The 16,046-nt window shown below is 38.5% G+C and overlaps 1 protein-coding gene across 1 annotated transcript in view; it reads right to left on the bottom strand.

Annotated features, from left to right (window-relative positions):
- LOC124798989 (dynein axonemal heavy chain 10) overlaps window positions 1–16,046 on the bottom strand; it is a 1,080,466-nt gene that overhangs the window by 461,175 nt on the left and 603,245 nt on the right. The window contains exon 31 of the mRNA XM_047262526.1: window positions 12,404–12,581. Within this exon, the coding sequence (XP_047118482.1) occupies window positions 12,404–12,581 (178 nt within the window). The remainder of the gene's footprint in view (window positions 1–12,403; window positions 12,582–16,046) is intronic.

Below are 16,046 nucleotides of genomic sequence, written 5' to 3'. Positions count from 1 at the left end.
ACATCTTGCTCACCAGATGGTAGAGTTTTGTCAGGACTGGCTCTCCCACGGCCGTCAGTAGTTCCAATGGAATATTGTGTACTCCGGGGGCCTTGTTTCGACTCAGGTCTTTCAGTGCTCTGTCAAACTCTTCACGCAGTATCATATCTCCCATTTCATCTTCATCTACATCCTCTTCCATTTCCATAATATTGTCCTCAAGTACATCGCCCTTGTATAGACCCTCTATATACTCCTTCCACCTTTCTGCTTTCCCTTCTTTGCTTAGAACTGGGTTTCCATCTGAGCTCTTGATATTCATACAAGTCGTTCTCTTATCTCCAAAGGTCTCTTTAATTTTCCTGTAGGCGGTATCTATCTTACCCCTAGTGAGATAGGCCTCTACATCCTTACATTTGTCCTCTAGCCATCCCTGCTTAGCCATTTTGCACTTCCTGTTTATCTCATTTTTGAGACGTTTGTATTCCTTTTTGCCTGTTTCACTTACTGCATTTTTATATTTTCTCCTTTCATCAATTAAATTCAATATTTCTTCTGTTACCCAAGGATTTCTACTAGCCCTAGTCTTTTTACCTACTTGATCCTCTGCTGCCTTCACTACTTTATCCCTCAAAGCTACCCATTCTTCTTCTACTGTATTTATTTCCCCCATTCCTGTCAATTGCTCCCTTATGCTCTCCCTGAATCTCTGTACAACCTCTGGTTCTTGTAGTTTATCCAGGTCCCATCTCCTTAAATTCCCACCTTTTTGCAGTTTCTTCAATTTTAATCTACAGGTCATAACCAATAGATTGTGGTCAGAGTCCACATCTGCCCCTGGAAATGTCTTACAATTTAAAACCTGGTTCCTAAATCTCTGTCTTACCATTATATAATCTATCTGATATCTTTTAGTATCTCCAGGGTTCTTCCATGTATACAACCTTCTTTCATGACTCTTAAACCAAGTGTTAGTTATGATTATGTTGTGCTCTGTGCAAAATTCGACCAGGCGGCTTCCTCTTTCATTTCTGTCCCCCAATCCATATTCACCTACTATGTTTCCTTCTCTTCCTTTTCCTACTGACGAATTCCAGTCACCCATGACTATTAAATTTTCGTCTCCCTTCACTACCTGAATAATTTCTTTTATTTCATCATACATTTCTTCAATTTCTTCGTCATCTGCAGAGCTAGTTGGCATATAAACTTGTACTACTGTAGTAGGCGTGGGCTTCGTATCTATCTTGGCCACAATAATGCATTCACTATGCTGTTTGTAGTAGCTTACCCGCATTCCTATTTTCCTATTCATTATTAAACCTACTCCTGCATTACCCCTATTTGATTTTGTGTTTATAACCCTGTAGTCACCTGACCAGAAGTCTTGTTCCTCCTGCCACCAAACTTCACTAATTCCCACTATATCTAACTTCAACCTATCCATTTCCCTTTTTAAGTTTTCTAACCTACCTGCCCGATTAAGGGATCTGACATTCCACGCTCCGATCCGTAGAATGCCAGTTTTCTTTCTCCTGATAACGACATCCTCTTGAGTAGTCCCCGCCCGGAGATCCGAATGGGGGACTATTTTACCTCCGGAATATTTTACCCAAGAGGACGCCATCATCATGTAATCATACAGTAAAGCTGCATGCTCTCGGGAAAAATTACGGCTGTAGTTTCCCCTTGCTTTCAGCCGTTCGCAGTACCAGCACAGCAAGGCCGTTTTGGTTATTGTTACAAGGCCAGATCAGTCAATCATCCAGACTGTTGCCCTTGCAACTACTGAAAAGGCTGCTGCCCCTCTTCAGGAACCACACGTTTGTCTGGCCTCTCAACAGATACCCCTCCGTTGTGGTTGCACCTACGGTATGGCTATCTGTATCGCTGAGGCACGCAAGCCTCCCCACCAACGGCAAGGTCCATGGTTCATGGATCTCATTAGGAAATTTAATGATTTGCCAGAAACATGGGATGACAAAGAGGAAATGTCATTTTGGAAACGAGATGCTTATAGATGGGCAGGTCAGGTAGCTAATAGTTACACTTCATGGCATAGCTTCAAGAAAACATTTTTAGATTAATATTGGTGCAAAGAAAAGCAGCAGAGAATTTTGAGCTAATTTTGGAGAAGAAAGAGATTTGACTCTAGAAGGGTAGTGTGGAAGGTTTCTGTCAGTTTTGGGTAAGCACACTGAAATATTTGGACAAAGAGCTAGGTATTGAATCAATAATTATAGGTTTAGAAACCAAGTTGCCCCAGAAAGCTAGAGAATTGCTTGTACCTGCTCCTAAGGGTAATATTTGTGATTTTTTGAATTATGTTGATAAAGTGGAGAGGGTAAAGCCCTCGCCCTCAGTGGAAGATTGTAGGAGGAATTTTGATGAAAATAATCAATCAGGGAGAGAGTTTCAGGTAAATAGAATGAACAGAACTAATTGTAGTAGAAATTCAGGGAATGATTGTGTGGAGGATAGCCAGAATGGGCTTGGAAATAGTAGGAGAAATTTAAGGAACAGAAATGGAGGAGATGGTAGTTCTGTATCAAACCATTTAAACTAAATAATGCTCCAGTTTTGGCCCACACTAGAGCAGGTAGTGATGAATAGTCGTGTGTATATAACTATGCTGCAATCACTGGTAAGGGTAATGTAAATGATAGTAGTAAGACGAGTGTAAATTCTAATTCTAGTGGGATGTTGAATGATGGTGTGTGTGTGCCAATGTTTATCCTGTAAAAAGAGAGGAGGAAGTTACAATAATAAAATTAAGTGATGAAACAGAGTGTGTTGCTGATGCTCAGGATGTCAAAATGGATGATGAGTTTTTAAGAGAACATAAGTAATTTAGGTGTTTTGCTTTGTAGTCTAATACTGGAAACATGGATAACTAATTAGCCCTGTATTTGAGGACAATAGAAGTGACAGTGGGTCTGATTCTGACAGTAGTTGTAATGATGATAGCAATGATGAATCCAATAGTGATGAGGACAAGGTATTTGAATTTGTCATCAAAAATGATGGCAATGTGTTGAGTAAAGAAAGAATAAAGGAGGATAATAGTAGGTCTAAAGAAGAGTTAGAGTTTAATGAGAGTGGTAATGAGGAAGAAGACCATGCTATGTTTTGGTAAGCAGGATGATAGTTTTTCGAGGGAAAGAATTAATGAGGATTTGTTGTATGAAGGAGATCACATTGTAAATAAAATGATAGTGTGACACCCTGTTATAACAGCAGGTGTACAGGATATACATGCTAAGTGTTTGCTGGACTGTGGTAGTGATCTGAATGGCATTTCACAGGTATTTTTTGAATCTATTAAGAATGCAGAGGGTATAGTAGTGATGCATGTCTTTGGAATAAAAATTATTGGTGCTACTGGTAAGCTATCAATGAGTGTGAAACGACAGGTACTGTGGAATTGGCAGGACAGCTATTGGAGTGAATTTCTTGGTGATTCAGAATCTCAGCATTGATGTAATATTTGGGACTCATTTCTTGTACAAATGGTGTGTAAATGTTGATTTTTTTTAGTGGTGAGTTTAGTTTTAAGTGCAATGGAAATAGGTATCATTTTTAGAAGGTATGGACAAGTGTGTGCAAATTGAATTAGCTTTGCCATTAAGAGTTTTGACCACTGGGCAGGTTACTGAAGAAGAAGAGGAGCAAGGTTGGAAATAATAAAGAGAGTTGAGGATATTTAAAGTATTACAAATACACAAAGGGAGGAATTAAAAAGTATTCACCTGAGCAACTGTAAGGTATTTTCAGACAGGCCAGGCTTGGTAAAAGATTTTGAGTGAAAATTAAAGTTTAAGGATCATGAACAGTTTTTAAGAAGCTTTATATTATCCCATTTCCCAGAAAGGAAGCTGTGAGGAATGAAATTCAAAAGGTTGTCTCATGGGGGATTACTGAAATGTCAACCAGCACATGGTTGTAAAGAAGAAGAACGGGAACGGTGGTGTCAGGTTGGTCCTGGATGCCAGAAACTTAAATGAAATTATAGTAAAGAAGAGTGACAGGCCAGCTAATGTAGATGAAATTTTGCAAAAGTTCCATGGATGTAAGTTTTTGACTTCTTTTGATGTGACTTGTGGCTACTGGAATACCAGTTTGGCCACAGAATCTAGGCCATGTACGATATTTTACATAAAGGTAAGTGTTACTGAGAGCTAGGTATAAGGAAGGTATGAAACTAAAATTAAGTCAATCTGAATTTGTGAAGAAGAAAATCTCATTTTTGGGTCACAGGATAAATGAGGAAAGTATAAAGCCTGATGCAGAAAAGCTTACTGCTATTGCGGATTTCCCACCCCCCAAGAACAAGAAGGATCTAATGCTATGTTTGGCTTGTTCGGCTTCTACAGAAAGGACATATCAGATCATTCATTTAACAATCCTTGCATTGATAATTTAATGAAAAAGAATGTGGTGTGGAATTGGACAGGGGAGTGTGAAGAATCGTTTCAGAGTTTGAAAAAAGAATTAGTAAATAGTAAGATGTTAGGACATCCAAATTTTTCACAACCATTCTGTATGAGTACTGATGCAAGTTTTTGTTGTTTGGGAGTGGAAATTTTCCAACTAGTACCTACTGAGATCAGGGTAGAACACAAACCTATTGCTTTTGCTAGTAGAACATTACAGCCACATGAAAAGAACTATGACATTTCAGAATTAGAGGCTTGGGCAATTATTTTAATTTCAAAAGTTTGAGTACTATTTGCTTGGACGTAAGACAATAGTCTATACTGATCATAAGGCTTTGAGTTACTTTCAGAAGTACAGGGTGAAAGAAACCAGATTAACTAGGTGGGCATTGTCTTTGCAACAATTTGATTTGGAGGTAAGGTATATAACAGGAAAAGACAATATTGTGGCTGATGCAGTATCTGGGATGCCAGCAGGGACGAAGAATACTGACAGTAGTGAGGACTGTGAAGAACAAGTAAGGTTGTTTTATTTGCAGGGACTGAAGGATGAGAAGCTTATTTGGAAAATTTGCAAGCAAATGAGAAGGGAGCAGAATGAGAATCCAAATTTAAGGTTGGTTAAGCAGTATTACAAATCAGACAACATGCCAAAGGTGAAACAGTACTATAGTATACATAAAGGGTTGTTGTTTAGGAGGAAAACTTTGAATGATCAGGACTGGAAGTTATGCTTTCCTGACCAACATGTTGAGAGTTATAGACATTATGAGACGAGGAAAATAGTAGCTAAGATACAGGAGATAGTAATATTGAACAACTTGTGGAGAAGGGTTAAGCAGAGACCAGAAAGGTGTGATAAATGTTAGAAAGTATAGAACTGTGAGCAAGAAGGGGGTTCAACATTCTGTGTTGGATTCAATTATGTGGCGATAATGCTCACCCCAGCTGTCTGTCTCATTTTTCATGTTTTCTGAGGCAGTCAGATTCTTTTTCTATCCTATCTGTAGTTTATAAGTCAATCAGAAACGCTCTATCTTCGACTTCCATGTGATTTTGTACAGCAGGATACTTTAGTATGGGAATATTTTAGAAAAGGTTTCTCCAGTGTTATCTATATGTATTATATTGTGTTAGTGATAAGTAATGGAATCATCAGAGGATGGAAGAAAAGGCAATATGAAAAAATTGTAGTGGTATTTCATAAAAATCTATAAGATACTGTGTTTATTCTGGTTTTATGAAATATGATGAAAATAAATTGGTGGCATGGTTAAAGAATTTCTGTCAAACAAAGAGGTAAGGTAAACAGAAAATGATAGGTGTCAGCATATCTGGAGGAGAAGGTGCAGATTATCTGAAAACTACAATTGACATCTGAAGTAATCAGCTCATGTGTGATATTAGCATAATTTGGTGCAGCAGCAGAGGCAATATGCAGTAAAAGCCATCTTGAATACTAGGTCTTAATATTAATTGCGGTGTAATAGAAGTGTTTGTGATCAGTGCAATCAGTATATGGAGATAACTATCTAACTATCGAAGTGTGTCATGGTACAGTCTCTTCTAACATTAAGGAAATAAAACTTTAAACGTAATTGCCTGGAGTAATGGGTCTGGAAAGAATAACCAGGATTTGTATGTATACTGCCCTTCAGGCTAGAATCTCAAGCAATTTGATGGAATACAATGAAAAAATAGTTTTTCTAAATGATCATTTTGTCTGATCAGTAATGAGAGTTAAGTTTTCCTTAAAGTCAGGATCTGCTACTGTGCAGTGTTTTTCAGTAGAATCAGTTTTGCATTCGATAACCGGAGTTGGTATGTATTTATTTGGTAGTAGCGCAATAATGAAATAATAAAATAATGAATAATGTTGGAGTCTTAATGGTTATGGAGCCTGATTCTGCAGTAGGGATACTTTTTGAGAATGCAATCCACTAGCTAATGAGACAAGAAATGTAAGTACAATAATGAAGCTGACAGACATGATTGAGTAACGAAAAAAAAAAAAAATTACATACAAACAAATGTGGTGTAATTATATTCATGATCTGTTTTTGAATTATGGGTACTGTGTATATTGTGCAATTCATGACACTGCAGCTGAGAATGAGAACTTAACAGAAAGAGCAATATTTTAATGAGTTACAAGTCATATAATACTCCAGTAACCTTTTATAATTTTGTGAGGATTTAATTTTCTGGTTGAATGAGAGTAGTATTCAGAATTGAGTGGAGAAGTAGGGCAATAATATGGTACAACTTCCATCCTCTTAATTTTGATCTGAGTAGTAATTAAGTTACATGATGCTGTTTCTATTCTTTTTTCATAATGTAATGATTAGTAAATCATTGCTACTCCACATCTTGAGTTTTTTTCTAGAGGTAATGTACATATTTTGGACATTAAGGTGATATAAGTCCATAAATGGTGTGAATCTCAAACCAGAACCTGGCATTTTAGTGATTTTGCAAATGGAAAGGAAACCCAAATCTTTCAAGTTTAACCAATTTGAGACAGAGTTATGACCTAGAGTAGTGTTTTGTAGTGAAATTTGCACTTGAAACTAAATTTTTTACGAGTCCCCACCTCTCGATCTATAGTCAGTTTTAGCACTAATTATTGTGATGTTATGAGAACTGTGTAATGTATTTATTTATGGAGTAATGACAACTGTGTAATGTATTTATTTATGGAGTAATGACTATTATTTGCCATTAGTGTGAAACATTTTTTCCTTATACTTAGTTAGAAATAAAAGTGATCATACTACGAGTATGGTATTTTGTCTAATTTTTTCATGTACTGTGGCAGAAGAGAACCATCTCAAGGGAACTGACAGCAGTGCACTTCCTTATTAACTGCCACTCGAACCTGTTGAAAGTGTGGATGAATTGGTGAGAAAAATGGGTTAGATCTCATTAAAAGAGTGGAAGTGCTTGTGCAAAATACTAAATATTGGAAAAGTGAAATTTTCTACCTGAAAATGAACTGCAAGGTGCAGTGCAATTTAACTTTTTGCAACCCTTGATCATTTATTCTTTGAAGCAAGACAGGACTTGCATAAAGTGACATATATCTTAGAATTTAATCCATGTTTATCCAAAAAGGACATCGCTTATGATTAAGATGCCTATTTTTATCAAAAATATAATTTGTGGATGTTTTGTGCCATTGTACAACACACTATATGTAAATATTTTGCATGGGGATTTTCATATGGCCAGTTCAAATAAGTAGAAATCTGAAAAACATGTGTACTGTTGTTTTTGATAAGGAGATTTCTTATGTAATATCCTTGTGTGTGCACAATGTTAAACCCACTTTCTGGGGTCACTCGCAATCACTGAATTGCCCAGTTAGCTATTTGCAATATCTATCTGGTCAAAGCAATAAGGGGATTATGTGACAAAGCAAGCTGGGATCTCTTTACTTCCTCTCTTGTTTTGCCATCAGTCTCCTTAAATCTTAAATTCATTTTATTTTCATTTTTGCCTAATTACCATTAACATGCATGAGTATAATCATAATATAGCACCAGGTCTAATTTTGTGCTTAGTTTTGTGTATGTAATTAATTTCCTGATTCATTTTGACCATTCCTAGTTAATACTTTTGTAATAGGGTGAAATAAATAATTGTTTCATGACTTAAATTCTATTGTTGACTTATAAACAAATATAAATTATGTACCAATTAAAAACATATGGAAATAGAACTATTAGGACTCTTAAAGTATTTATTTGGCTCTATTCAAAAACATATTAGTAAAGCCAGCTCTTAATTAATTCCAAAATTACTACCAGGTTTGTGAAAAGTATTGTTTGTATAATTATATCTGTTAATTTCATTATTTAAACAAATAATTCAGTTTAACTGTTGTGGTAGAAGGAACTGTTACAAAGAAAGAATTTTTCTATGTATTCAGTTAACTGAATGAGCTATAATTTAATTGTAATGTCTGTAACTTAATCATCAAACAATGTATAGTTTCAGTGCCTATTATTATAAGGATACATACAGGACTGATTTTTGGTCCCAGGACAGTCAGTCCACAGCCAATTTTCAGTTGTGAAACTTGTATTGGTTACATTAATAACAATGCATCAACTTAACTGTGGAATATATGTAACACAAATAGGCCATGTGTTAGAAAAATTAAGGACAATGTCTGTTTAATTTATTTGAAAAACAGTGTCACATGTACCGTATTATTCTGCACTGCTGTAAAATTATGGTTTTAGCCAAGTTTATGTACCTTGTGTTACGTGGCAGCTACTGTTTTTTAGGAGTGTTTAAAACTCTTCGACTTAGTTGAAAATGTATCAGCAATTGATTGCTAAGATTTCAAATCTCATCTGCAGGTTGGAGAGGAAGTCTGAAAGCTTGTGGTGCATCTGTGGTGGTAGGTGAGTTCCAAGTCATATTCCTGGGTGGTGCTACATGCCTTGTAGTCCAGGGACACGATGACAGCACAGGTGTGGCTGTGGCAATCAGCAACAACTTTGTCAATTGCTATGACATGATGCATGTCAGTAGTAATTCAGATAAGAATGACAGGTGCTGGAATCCATGAGGTGAGCACTGGCCAAGTTTTTCAGGAGGGCAAACATTACAAGCTTGTGGTCTGTGAGGACCATGAAGTGACAGACCTCCACCAAAGGTCAAAAGTATTTGACTGCCAATAGAGTGCAAGGCACTCTATCATATGTGCTCCAGAGCTGTTTAGCAGCAGAGAGCTTGCTGAAGAAGGAAGTGAGAGACTGCAGACTGTTGCTGGAATTCTACTGCAGGACAGTGCTGATGGATGCCTAACCGGTATCAACCACAATGGCTAGCGGGATAGCAGGGTGAGGGTGGATGAGCAGGCGAGTGTCCACCAAGTCACACTTCGTGTCTTCCATTTGCAGTGTCCAAGGCACCAGCTTGTTGCCCTTCATTTTGGCACAATGAAGGGCAGCAGTGAATGACTCCTGCATAGCAGCAGCATTCCTCAGATGCCACTGGAAGAAGTTGCCAAGGAAGTGGCCGAGGTTCTTGAATTTCTCTGGGTGCGGGAATCTGAGGATAGCTTGCACTTTGTTGGGTAGGAGGCATTAACCAGCGTCAGAGATGGCATGACTCAGGAATACCACCTCGCTGGAACTGAGAATGCAATTTCCTTTGTTGATGATGATGCCAGCAGCCTAGAGAAATTTTAAAAAAATTCTATGAAGGTGCTTGCAGTGGTCTTCACGCACTGTGGAAAAAATGATTAGGACAAGCCTCACAAAATGCCATCCAAGAAATGCTGCCACATTTTCACAGCACCATGGAGACTGAAGGTCATCAAGGTATGCTCTTAGAGCTCAAATGATGTGGTGATGGCAGTGTTCTGGATGTCCTCAAGTGTGACCAGTACTTTTCCTCATGAAAGACGTTGACCAGTGCTTACTACATTACTTCCAGCAGCTGTCGTTCATCTTTGAATCACTACTGACATAGCTCACATCACTGGAATTCACATAGTCATTGCTGACTGCCACAGCTGGTAGCTGCACCATCACCTGGACTACAAGGCACTTCCTCTCATACTGTTTTTTCTGTCCTTAGGCAGACTATTCCTTGTTCCAGCTACTACAATAACCTGATCTTCTTTGCCAAAATCTCTGCACAAATAATCTGCCAGGAAGTTTCAAATTACTGTTGACATGCATTCTTCATTCCACATGAATATGAGTTTACAATGGACCTCAGGAATATTAAAGCAATTTACTGGTTATTGTATTATCATTATTATATAAAACCACTGTCATAGAATATTCTACAAAATCAGGATAACATCAGTTCCTGTAATTTCAATATAAATTAGAACTTTCCTAAGTTAATGTTTCAGATGGAAATTTTAAGTAATTATGTACTGTAAAGTGTATTTGCCAAAATTTTCTTCATGTGATGTATGTCAATAATTTTTTATGAACAGAACAATTTATCTAGAGTCTCACAGATTTGTAAAAGTTAACTGTGAATCTGTTTATCAATCACGTTAATAATATTAAGATATAAGGAATTATCACTGTTATCAGATGCACATATCACGGTGCCCGGGCCCATGGCAGTGCTGTTTAGTGCAATTTGGTGTTAAGAGTTAGTGTAAAACATGTTAGCGTTGAGCAGGATGCAGTACTGGTTTGTTGTTTGTGGTTTGTCAAAACTGATATATATGTGAAAAGTTAAACTTCACTGCTTTGGAGATGAGTGACATAGCTCCTACATCACATGGATTATACTCCAAAAATATGAGTGATGTAGGACCTATGTCAGCTGTTTCTCAGCTTTTTAAATGTATTTCATTCTTTTTATTACATCTTTTGTCTGTATAAAAGCACTCAATCACCCTTCCACTACCACAAATAACACACATGGCAGCACCTGTCACTCATATTGGCAGGAAAGGAATACAGACAACATGGTGTGTCACTTGCTTCATGAAGTTCATGTTCACCCTGTTACCGTGCTACGCAACTCACAAAGTGCTCCATGCCTTACAATGCCACAAGCTGTACATACAGCCTTGATTGTTGTAAGCTATATATTTTGTATATATTTTCAAGATTACCTTAGGTGATCGGGAGATTAGAACTTTTAATTGTGATTCAATGCTTGATGAACAAATTTCTAATTTTGAAAGCAGAGATGAAATGTTATTTCTTTCCTCATGGTTTTTATGTAAGTGGACATATTGTCTATTGTACAACAGAAAGTTAACACCAAAACACAAAATGACTGCATCCACTGTAACTGTCAGAACACAGTTACAAATGACAGAGATGAGTATTGACTGTATTTTCAATTATAATTTAAAAAAAGGCTCCTACAGACCAAATGGACCTGCTATTGGGCTCCACGTCTTTCGAGAGCAGGTGGTGGAAGAAAGCTTTTATTCACATCTTCATGATGATGCCTGTAAATTGGCATATTTTGTTTACAACCCAAGGGTAAGTAGCAAACATTTTGTTGAATTCATCACTGAATTTGGAAAGCCATTGGTGAACAAAAGAGGCCTGGTTTTATCAACTCTGACTGAAAGTAGTTCGCCTGTAAATGGTCTCAGTAGAAGACATTTTCCTAAATTGATTCTAGTTACAGAAATATCAAAATAGCATCACAGGAAATGTAAGGTTTGTGGAGGGCTAAGAAATACAAGATCTGGCAAAGTGGTGAGGAAAGATACCAAACAATATTCTGAAGAAAGTGATGGAGGACTTTGTTTTGCAAAACGCTTCAAAATTTTTACGTACTAATCCAGATGTAACAAATTGACAAAAAAACTGCATTTTCAAACAGTTTTACCTTTAGTACCAACATAATATAATTCTATCTCCATTTAGGAAAAAATTAATGTGAAAAAACCTTTTTGTTGTGAAAACACCTCAGATTCATTTTGATATTAAAAATTAGAAAAAAGAACCCTCTTTCAAATGCAATTAACTAATTTAGTATCTGCACAGTAGAAACTGCTACACAAAATTCAGAAAACCCGTGTACTGTGTAAAAGAACGGTATCAGCCAGCTGAATGACATCTTAGCTACCCATTTGTCAAAAGAGTTAATACAGGGTGAAAATGGCCAAAAATCAGTTTATATCTCTGATTAGAGTGCATGTACAAAGTCCTGCAAGCCTGAGAACCATACCTCATTTCATCTAGGGCACTGATGACCTTGCTGTTTAGTGCCCTCACCATGATCATCATCTTACTTCATCTGCAGTGGAGCAAATTTTAACAAATTTGTGAAAGCTTCTTAAACTATTCTGTGGCAAAATGCAAAAATCAGATTTTATTTATTGTCAGTTAATCACATCATTTTGAAGTAGATTGTTACGAGATACACTGTTGCTGAATGATATAAACAGAAAAGCAGTGATTTTTACAAAGATTTTACTCTAATGTATGTATACACAGCCTAATTTGAGACTGAATTGTAACTACTATTTTTTTTTTCACCTGCAGTGAAAGCTGCCAGTCTTACAATACTTTGTTTTCCACTTCCACCCACTCCAACAAGCATAACATGCCCCTTATGCATGCGTAGCACCCTATGGACACGGGTAAGGTGTTCAAGTGCATCATCAAACAGCACGAGTTCCATGCGGCTCAGGCGTTCATTGTATTCATCAAGAATCTGTTAAAAAATATAACATTTATAGCTATGTCTAAATTAAATAAAACCAAATTATTAACCATAAGAACAATGGATAAGTCTAAATAATAAACATATCATTGTAGTGGTATTGCATTGTATCCTGCATCAGAATTAAGTTACAAGTAATATTTCCTTATTTTGTTTTAAGCCACTTAACTATTCAGCAGCTTGCAACATATTACTGAATACATAATCTGTTCCTAAACACAAGAAAATACAATTCCTTATGTTCTTATGTCCAAAAATACGTATAAATCCATGCAGTTACTTTTCCATGAGCTATTATCATAATATGTACACATAGATTCCCAGTATCTGCAGATTCTATTGCAACAGTAGATGACAAACTCACACACACACACTCACGTAAATGCAACTCACTCACACACGTGGCCTCAGTTGCCTGAGACTGCAGTCATATGTGTGTGTGTGTGTGTGTGTGTGTGTGTTTTGTGTTTGTATGAGTGTGTACGTGTGTGTTTTTCATCTAAATCTGACAAAGGCCTTACTGGTTGAAAGCAATATTTGTGACAGTCTTTTTGATGCGCCTATCTACGTCTCAGCATCTCTGCTATACGATAAGTAGCAACTTTCCTTTTCACAATATTGTTACATTCCATCCTGCATTTCCATTGTTTGATTCTATAGCAACAATAATTTCCAAAAATGTTTTCAAATAAACTTCTTTTAAAATAATATTAAGATGACAATCATTACAGAATACCCATATATTTGTAGCATCTTATTCTGTCTGTACATACCTGAGTGTACAGTGGTGTATAAATGTTCCATGTAACTGGTATTGCATGCATGCAAGGCTCAACAGTTAACTATTAAGAGAAGCATGGAATCATCTATATCAGTAACATCAAAGAGTAACTACAATGACAAATACTAGTCATGTGGAATGTGTATAAGCCACTGTACACTCATGTTTGTGGGGACAGAGAGAGATGTTACATAAATATTGTGGGCAATAGAAACCTTTTAAAATTAAAATACAGCATAACTATAATGAAACAATGGCAAATCCAGGATGGAATGTAACAATACCAGAGATGGAAAGTTGCTACTCACCATATAGCGGAGATGCTGAGTTGCGATAGTCACAACAAAAAGATTCACACAATTATAGCTTTCGGCCATTAAAGCCTTTGTCAGCAGTAGACACACATACACACATGCACACACACACTCATGTAAACACAATTTGCACACACGTCTGCAGCCTCAGAGAACTGAAACTACACTGCGAGCAGCAGCACCAGTGCATGATGGGAGTGGTGAGTGGGTGAGGGTAAGGAGGAGGCTGGGGCGGGGAGGGGAAGGGATAGTATGGTGGGAGTGGCGGACAGTGAAGTGTTGCAGTTTAGACGGAGGGCACGAGAGAAGGTGTGGAGGTGGGAGGGGGTAAGTAGCGGAAAGGAAAGAAATTAAAAGACTGGGTGTGGTGGTGAAACGATGGCTGTGTAGTGCTGGAATGGGAACAAGGAGGGGTCTGGATGGGTAAGGACAGTGACTAATGAAGGTTGAGGCCAGGAGGGTTGCAGGAACGTAGGATGTATTGCAGGGAAAGTTCCCACCTGCGCAATTCAGAAAAGCTGGTGTTGGTGGGAAGGATCCATATGGCACAGGCTGTGAAGCAGTCATTGAGATGAGGGATATCATGTTTGGCAGCATGTTCAGCGACAGGGTGGTTCACTTGTTTTTTGGCCATAGTTTGTTGGTGGCCATTCATGTGGACAGACAGCTTGTTGGTTGTCATGCCTACACAGAATGCAGCACAGTGGTTGCAGCTTTGCTTGTAAATCACATAACTGATTTCACAGGTAGCCCTGCCTTTGATGGGATAGGTGATGTTAGTGACCGGATGGAGTAGGTGGTGGTAGGAGGATGTATGGGACAGGTCTTGCATCTAGCTCTATTACAGGGGTATGAGCCTTGCAGTACGGGATTGGGGGCAGGGGTTGTGTAAGGATGGACGAGTATATTGTGTACGTTCAGTGGACAGCAGAATACCACGGTAGGAGGGGTGGGAAGGATAGTGGGTAGGACACGATGAGAGGTAATCGAAACCCTGGTGGAGAATGTAATTCAGTTGCTCCAGTCCCAGATGGTGCAGAGTTACAACAGGAATGCTCCTCTGTGGCCGGACTGTGGGACTTTGGGAGATGGTGGGAGACTGGAAAGATAAGGCCTGGGAGATTTGATTTTGTACGAGGATGAGAGGATGATTACGGCCAGTGAAGGCTTCAGTGATACCCTCAGTATATTTTGAGAGGGACTGCTCGTCACTGCAGATGCAACAACCATGGGTGGCTAGGCTGTATGGAAGGGACTTCTTGGTATGAAATGGGTGGCAGCTGTTGAAGTGGAGGTGTTGCTGGTGGTTAGTAGGTTTGTTATGGACGGAGGAACTGATGTAGCCATCTCTAAGGTGGAGCTCAACATCTAGGAAGGTGGCTTGTTGGGTTGAGTAGGACCAGGTGAAGCAAATGGGGGAGAAGTTGTTGACGTTCTGAATGAATGTGAATAAGATGTCCTCACCTTCAATCCAGATAGCAAAGATACCATCAATGAATCTGAACCAGGTGAGCAGTTTATGATTCTCAGTTTTTAGGAAGGATTCCTCTAGATGGCCCATGAATAGATTAGCATAGGATGGTGCCATGCGGGTGCCCGTAGCCGTACCGCAGATTTGTTTGTAGATAATGCCTTCAAAGGAGAAGTAATTGTGGGTGAAGATATAGTTAGTCATGGAGACTAGGAAGGAAATTGTTGGTTTGGAATCCATAGGGTGTCTGGAAAGGTAGTGTTCAATAGCAGTAAGGCCATGGGCATTAGGAATATTATTGTACAGGGAGGTGGCATCAATAGTGACGAGCAGGGCACTGTGTGGTAAAGGGACAGGAACTGTAGAGAGTCAGTCAAGGAAATAGCCGGTATCTTTTATATAGGAGGATAGGTTCCGGGTAATAGGTTGAAGGTGTTGGTTTATGAGAGCAGGGATGCTCTCTGTGGGGGCACAGTAACCGGCCACAATGGGGCATCCCAGTCTTTTAATTTCTTTTTATTTCTCTCCTTTCCGCTACTTACCCCCTCCCCCCGCTGCACCTTCTCTCCTGCCCTCCATCTAAATTGCAACACTTCACTGCCTGCCACTCCCACCATACTATCCCTCCCCCTCCCCACCCCAGCCTCCTCCTTACCCCCACCCATTCGCCACTCATAATGTGCACTGGTGCTGCTGCTCGCAGTGTGGTTTCAGTTCTCTGAGACTGCAGCCGTGTGTGCAAGTTGTGTTTGCGCGTGTGTGTGTGTGTGTGTGTGTGTGTGTGTGTGTGTGTGTCTACTGCTGACAAAGGTCTTAATGGCCAAAATCTATAATTGTATGAATCTCTTTGTTGTGCCAATCGTGTCTCAGCATAACTATAATGTTAATTC

This window comes from Schistocerca piceifrons, chromosome 5, assembly GCF_021461385.2.
Source record: "Schistocerca piceifrons isolate TAMUIC-IGC-003096 chromosome 5, iqSchPice1.1, whole genome shotgun sequence".
NCBI lineage: Eukaryota > Metazoa > Arthropoda > Insecta > Orthoptera > Acrididae > Schistocerca > Schistocerca piceifrons.
The sequence above is the reverse complement of the archived record's forward strand: the minus strand, read 5'-3'. Positions and strand labels throughout refer to the sequence as shown.